The following is a 7,155-nucleotide window of genomic DNA, read 5'->3' on the forward strand; positions in this document are numbered from 1 at the left end:
TGAAGAGTAATTGTCTGAATCTAAACATGTGGGATATAATGAATATGTTGGTGTGCACTGTAGCACAATGAGTACACAAGAGGGGGGGGGGATGCTGTCCTGAGATCAACAGGTGTGAGTATATGTGCACACAGAGCGTCCTCTCTGTGAGGTATAGTAGTACTGTAATGGTGTCTTAGCTTCATTTTCAGCTTTCTCGATTTGTAATGTACATGCACTGCAAACACTGAACATATAACCAGATTTAATGGCTGCATTCTGTGCGTCGTGTGGTTGCGTTACACGATCTTGCAGTTCTGAGTTACCTAAACAACCTGATTGTCCGTGTTTACCCTGTTTGTCTCCAGCTCATGCCTTACCAATGTTCAGAGAGGCCCGACAGCGGAGTACACGGAAACAGCTGGAGAAGGACAGACTCGACCCCAAGAAGTCTCACAAACCGGAGCCTCCTGTGTCTGGACCAGGTAACTTTTATAAGTCTGCAGTAGTATCGTAGTCATTTTAATTGTGTAATCAAAATACCTTTGTTTACAAAAATCTAAATCTAGTGTAGAATGCAGTTTGGGCAAAGGTAGATTAAAGGTAGGGCTGGAAACCCTGGGAAAACTGTTTGAGCAGGCGACATTTTGAATTCAAAAATCCAAGCCCCTTTATTCAGACTTCCCTCCGAAGCCACGCCTCCAGAGCACAGGAACACGCAACTAATACAGATTCAACAGCACTGTGCAGCATCGGTAAATTTGATTTTCACAAAAACGTGATGTCGAAAAAGAACAACGGATCACAAAGACATAAATTTAACCCACCTGTCGAGTAGAAACAGCGCCACCATGGCATTACTTTGCAGCCCTTTCTGTGCTTTCCGGTGTCGCCACCGTTCAAACGCTCTCCATCAGCCTTTTTCTTGGCAGTAGCTTTATCCAAAAAAACGTCTTTTGTTTGCGACCAACGCCTGATGTTGGCACCTCTTCTGCCATAACGTTACTGCAACTTTCTTGTTGAATTTTTAGCAAGCTAGCATAAGCTCGGGTGTCTTTTGAGCATGCCAATTAATTCATGCAGAGCGCTACAGGCATGGGGAGAGGGGGACAGATGGCAGTTTGATGATTGATCACAATCCAATTAATTCATTTGGACCATTCAATATGATTGGATATGAATTAATTGGTTCCAATCGCACCCTACCTTTTAAGGTTTGTCAATAACGAAATATTGGCTCCAGTTCATCATCTGCTCTCGAAGCCCATTAATCAGTGCGTGATTCTGGTTGAGACGAATGTGCAAAATTCACAGTTGTTGATGTCTCTCAAGTATTATGCAATCCATGTGAAGTCCAGAGCTGCATCAGCGTTGCTCCCTCTTGGCCTCGTTGGAGATTCATTGTAACCTGCTGTTGCCTCATATTTCTTAACTGCTGGGACACAGCGATGCACTGTAGACTTTGCGTCCGCTGTGTTTATAGTCCAACTCTTACACTCACATCCACAAATACCACGTCTGTGCTCGAACATGCATGGACTTAATTTCAAGCAAAAGGTGTGAGCTGACATTTCTTTGATTTATTGTGATCCAGCTGGATTATTGCTGCCGTTTTTGGTCCTGTCTTTTCACTTTCACTCTTTTTTTTTTTTTTTTTTATTCCCACCCAGACAATCCTTCACTACTTAAAATGTTACCGTTCCACAGAGCAATAAAGTGTACTTTTTCTTTCAGAAAGAAAAACTCCACTTAAACATAATATGTTTTTCAGGTCTCTTCCATGAGTCCATGAGAATGAGTTTGTCTTCTTGATAGCAGGCCATTGGTCTTTCCGATGACAGGCTGAATTTATATTGTTTATCCTCCTTGTGAATTCACTTAATTAGAAGTGAAAGGTAATGCTTGGTGGTTGGCAGAACATTTGGAAGCAGCGTTGTCCAAGTAAAGCAGGAAATCCTTGTATTGTTAAACTACATGGATGTACAGGTTTCATGTGTGTGTGTGTGTGTGTAATATGTCCCTGTTCCATACTTGATCTTTTAAGACAATCGTAATAACGTCCTCTCTGGAAAGCAGCACATTTCCCCCCCAAAGGCTCCATTAAGTGTCGTTGAGTCCAGCCAACAGCACACAGCTTTCTGAAACATCAGTAAACTCTACCTAAATCTAATCATTATGTCATAATCTGCCAGTAATTAAACCGTTTCAAACCTTTGTGGACGTCTCGTTGTGACATATTGATACGATAGATTATTTCAGTGTAATAGTGTCACGTAATCTGATTAGCGAGAATACAGTACGCCCGGTATTTACATCAGCAAAGCACCGGTTGCCATCTGTCCGTGCGATTACATCGTCGAATGAATTTCTCAACATTTTGCATGTTTGATACTAAACGATGCGACCGTCCGCTGGGAGATTATGCTAGATTAACGCGCAGTGACGTCATCTGGCAGCAGAGAGACTTGACAGTGGGAGAGAAACTGCCATGTCGGTCCTCGCTTCACCAGTCCAAAAAAAAAGTACTACCGTTCAAAAGTTTGGGGACATGTCCCAAAATGTCCTTATTTTTGAAGGAAAAGCACTTTTTTTCAATGAATATAACATTAAATGAATCAGCAACACACTCTATACATTGTTAATGTGGTAAACGACTATTCTAGCTGCAAACGTCTGGTTTTTAATGGAACATGTACATAGGTGTAGAGAGGATGTGCTTGTCAATAATTCTGCACTGCAATTTTAATCCTTACTCTGTTATCGTTTGTCCTCACAGGTCGCGGAGGCCGAGTCGCAGCTCACGGCGGCACGCTGTCCTCTTTCATCGTGAAGAACATCGCTTTGGATAAGACGGACGACAGCAACCCGCGAGCGGCCATCTTGCGCCACGCCAAGGAAGCTTCAGAAAACCCTTACTGGGTGGCCCCGGCGTACACACAGTGAGGAAAAAAAAAACTATTTTTGGTTTTGTCGAATCACGAGTGAGACATTCACACCTCACACATTTCACCTCACGTCTGCGTCTCTTCTGTCTCCCTCTCTCGTCCTTCTCTTGTTTCTTCATTAGCACACGGTGTAAGCCGAACACCCCGTGTGTCATTTAAGGCATTGTGACAGTGCTTAGGTTTCTTCCTGCTGGTGTGACACATGAATGTTTAAAGAGCCCGTGCCGTTTTACAGGTTCACTTCTTTCAAAAGTCGCAGAAACGAGAGCGAGCGGACAGATTTAGATTACTATCGGCCTCTCGGGGACAAAACTGTGAGCCAAAACAAAACGTCTGTTTCACATACAGCGCTGCGGGCAGTCGGGTCTTTGCTTCGACATACTGGTGATGCACGTCGTAGTAAATGTCAGGCGACAGAGCTCTTTCTCTCTCTGAGGGTCTTAAGATTAATAGTCACCACCACGGCTCTCTGTGCTTGGCTGGGAGACATTAAACATCAAGTTAAACCTGCTGAGGTCTGAGCGACTGTACAGTTCTCACGCATGAACTTCATTCACCCTCAGTCAACCCCTGTTGAAGAAATCATTTATCTGAAGCTTCAAACGAGTGTTAACTAACGTTAAATCTCTTGTTGTCTGGTATTTCCCCCCCTTCTTTTTTTCAGCTGAAGTTGAATCATTGCTAATTTCTGTGAATCCCCCTTTAGGACGCAGCCAGAGCCCCTGTTTGCAGAGGAATCGGAAGAGGACGAGGAAGCTAACGACGAACCGGAGTGGAAGAAACGCAAGATCTGAGCGATCTGAACTGCAGATTGTTTCATACAGGACGGTCGACACGGTGGGTCCTGTGGTTCAGTGTAGAGCACCACAGCCACGAGGTCTCAGGATCACTCTTAGAAGTTACTGTCAGAAAGTGTGCAGTAGAAATGCAGATATATATTTGCTTCTTTGCTAAGAAGAAGACTTTTAATGTTTGTCCATTTTTATTTCGTGAACATCAACCTATCCTTTCATTTAAATTCCTTACATTTTCCAAATATTTTTTTTTTCTTCCACCATTTCTTTTGTCCTCATACGGCCCCTGAAATGGCCTCAAAAATCAGCTCCAGATTTTGTGGTCTGGTTCTGTTGGTCAGCTGCGAAGAAGTCAGTAAAATGCAAAGAAACACGACCGTCTTCATTCGGGGATGTTTTATTAAAATTAGGGCTGTCAATAGATTAAAAAATAATGTATTATTTAATCTCAAATTTTGCAATTCGTTCATCTGGAACAATCATGATTAAAAGTTTGCTATTCTTCTATTAACTAAATCAATGAGTAATCACAAAAGCACAGTCACAGGGTAGGATGTCACCAGGCAGCTGCCAGCATATTACGGACACTGTCGTTTTCCCAACAATCCCCTCACCTCTTTCCATCTTCAGCTTCACCATCTTTGTCGCTCCTCTCTGACTGACTGCAGGCGAGTGACTGTTTTGTGCGGATAATTCCATGTCAGAGGTCAACGCACCACCAGAAGTAAACAGACTGCGTTTAATTATTTTTATTGCGTTAATCTCGGCTGTATTAATCGCAGCAATAACGCTAAGTTAACTGACAGCCCTAATTAAGATGCTTTGTGTTTAAGTGATCGCGTTTTGCTTGTTTTTCTCCAAACTGTATTCCCCCTCATATATAAAGAATTAAATCTAAACTGATTTGTTTTTATAAACTTAAGTCTGAGAAAATGTCCTTTTTTTTTATAAGTGTTTATAGGTAATTTTGACAGTGATGAATCTGCTTCGCTGTAATAGCTTTCATTTGCTGATGAGACTATAAACCTATTAAGATTAAGTCATTTAATGAATGACTTTGATATATCTACGCCACCCAGTCGCTTTCATGAATCAGTGTTATAATATAATTATACGACTAAAGATGCCCCTCCTTGATTTTCTCCGTTTGACTCTCTTGAGTGACCTCTATGGCGTCAAACAGTATTTGAACCGACTGACAGAGAACACCACAACATGCAGAGCTAATGAAATCCATGTTTGTGTTCTTTACACATCTCTGTGGAATGCAACCTCTGCCCACAACATGCGAGTGGTCTTTGTTTCTCAGGCGTAGGCTTGGGTTTTGCTGGGAGACTTTTTCTTTTCTTTTTTTTGATGATCTATCGCAAAAGATGTGGAAAGTCTTAACACTCAGTTTCTGTCATTCATTTTTCTTTTCACAATTGGTGACTTACAGTGGACCAAACTGCAGAATGATCGTCTGTTATTTCTGGCCAACCGAAATTACAAGCAGACAACGAATGTCTGTGTCCTGGCGAACGTCCGCTGGCCGTAAAAAAAAAAAAAATCACACAAAGACAAAGAAATACCAGGACGTGAAATATGGGAAGAGTGAAAATATGAGAAGCATTTTAAAGGGTAACCTAAGAGAAAAAGAGGAGGAGGAGGAGGAGTTTGGCTTAATGAAGGAGAAGCAGACGTCAATCTCTTCTCCTCCACGCATGAAGCAGTTGGCGTGGAGGAAACGCTGACCACTTGTACGAGGCACATGCAGCACAGACTCTTTAAAGACAGAAACAAAGTCACTTTTTGTTACTAATGCACATTGGTATTTTCACGTGGCCTTTCTGCAAGAAATTTGCATGTTCTCTCCCCGTGTGTGCTCGCCGTGTATTGCAAAAACATGCAATATGGGGATGTGGTAAATTGGACGCTCTTAATTTGACCGTTGGTGTGAGTGACTGGTTGTTTGTCTCTATGTGTTCCCTGTGATGGACTGGCGAACTGTCCAGGGTGTATCCCGCTGGGATTGGCACCGGTGTCCCCCGTGACCCTCGTGTGGAGGATAAAGCGGTAGAAGACGGTTGGATGGATGGTGTTTTCACTTTTTTTTTTTTATGAAGTAGTCGCATCAACCCAATCGAGTATTGCACTCTATTATTTTCTTATCCATCTTGTACCGCTTTATCCTCCACATGAGGGTCAATGGGAGACCCTGGTGCCAATCCCAGCCGACATAGGTCAAAAGTTGTGGCACAAACTGTACAGGTTGCTATCACAGGACCCCCATCCAGGACACATTTATTCCCGAATTAAGAATTTGTGTTTCTCAAATACGTTAAAAACACTTTTTCCTGAATGAAGATGAAATGATTTTTGAGCTGGTAAAATCACTAACATTTTTTGCAAGACCACAAATAGATTTAAAAAAAAAATGCGTGATCTTAAATGTGCTCTAAGTGAAGCTGTAGATTTGGCGTCACAAGAACTCATTGTTGACGTGGCCTTTTCCCAAACCTGCGTAATTGACTCTGCACCTCTGCCGTTTTCTCATCAGCATCTCCCAAGTCTTCCCTGCACAGTGGAAAAAATTCTTCAGCGCACCCTTGATTTACAGCTCAGCGTCTCTTTACTGCTCGCTCTTGTTTACTGTACGACCCTGGGCTGGTGTTCAGGAATGCGGAGCAGGACACGACACCACGAAAGTCAGAGGCCATCTCTCAAGACCATCCTCCATGTTCATCCCCAAATTATTTCACATGATGAATTCCCAGGTAAAACGAGCACCAATCTGGCACCCGCATCGCTACTGTACATGTGGCAGAACAGCAGGAGACACAGAGTTTTTTTTTTTAATAGAAACAAGTTTAATTCTGTAAAAAGTTATAAAACGAATATTGTACAAAAATAAAGTTTGCCGAGAGCTTTGGTTCTGTAACACAAAACAAGTGAGACGACATGAGAGGTTTTTCCTTTCTCTTTCACAGAGGTGTGGACAGGACACAGTTAGGGAGTGAAAACAAACGCCGTCGCGTCTTTTCATATTTAACACTTGAGGATGTCTTTCTTTGCAACTATCGCCCCAATTTCCTCGTTTACCTTTGCATCAGAACCGGAGGATTAATGGTGATGATGACGTTAACGAGAGGACTAGTGATAAACACTTTTAATGTATGCTATGGAGGAGCGGTGCGTCTCCTATCTGCACATTCTCATCTGGAAAAGCTTACGCGCAAATCAGTTGTTTAAAGGGGTAGATGATCCAATTGATGAGGTATGCTGTGATAAAAGCTCAGGTTTTTTTCTTTCCCCCTCTGTGTAATATTTGGCCTAAATTCAGCCTGATGCAGTGGATTTGTTCTGTTTGCAGGAGATTACACAGTAAAGCTGGCTGGCTTGCTGCTGGGTGGGCACAGATACCTTGGTCCCTAATCCGTGCTAACATCGAGACCTAC

General features: G+C 42.6%; 1 protein-coding gene across 1 annotated transcript in view; it reads left to right on the forward strand.

Annotated features, from left to right (window-relative positions):
• The window catches only part of wdr70 (WD repeat domain 70), a 38,683-nt gene extending 34,171 nt beyond the window's left edge, over positions 1-4,512 (forward strand). The window contains exons 16-18 of the mRNA XM_083903104.1: positions 348-464; positions 2,756-2,918; positions 3,631-4,512. Coding sequence (XP_083759230.1) covers positions 348-464; positions 2,756-2,918; positions 3,631-3,718 — 368 coding nt within the window. The 3' untranslated portion in view covers positions 3,719-4,512. The remainder of the gene's footprint in view (positions 1-347; positions 465-2,755; positions 2,919-3,630) is intronic.
• Positions 4,513-7,155: the final 2,643 nt, after the last annotated feature.

Source organism: Microchirus variegatus, assembly GCF_963457635.1.
Source record: "Microchirus variegatus genome assembly, chromosome: 16".
Taxonomy (NCBI): Eukaryota; Metazoa; Chordata; class Actinopteri; order Pleuronectiformes; family Soleidae; genus Microchirus; species Microchirus variegatus.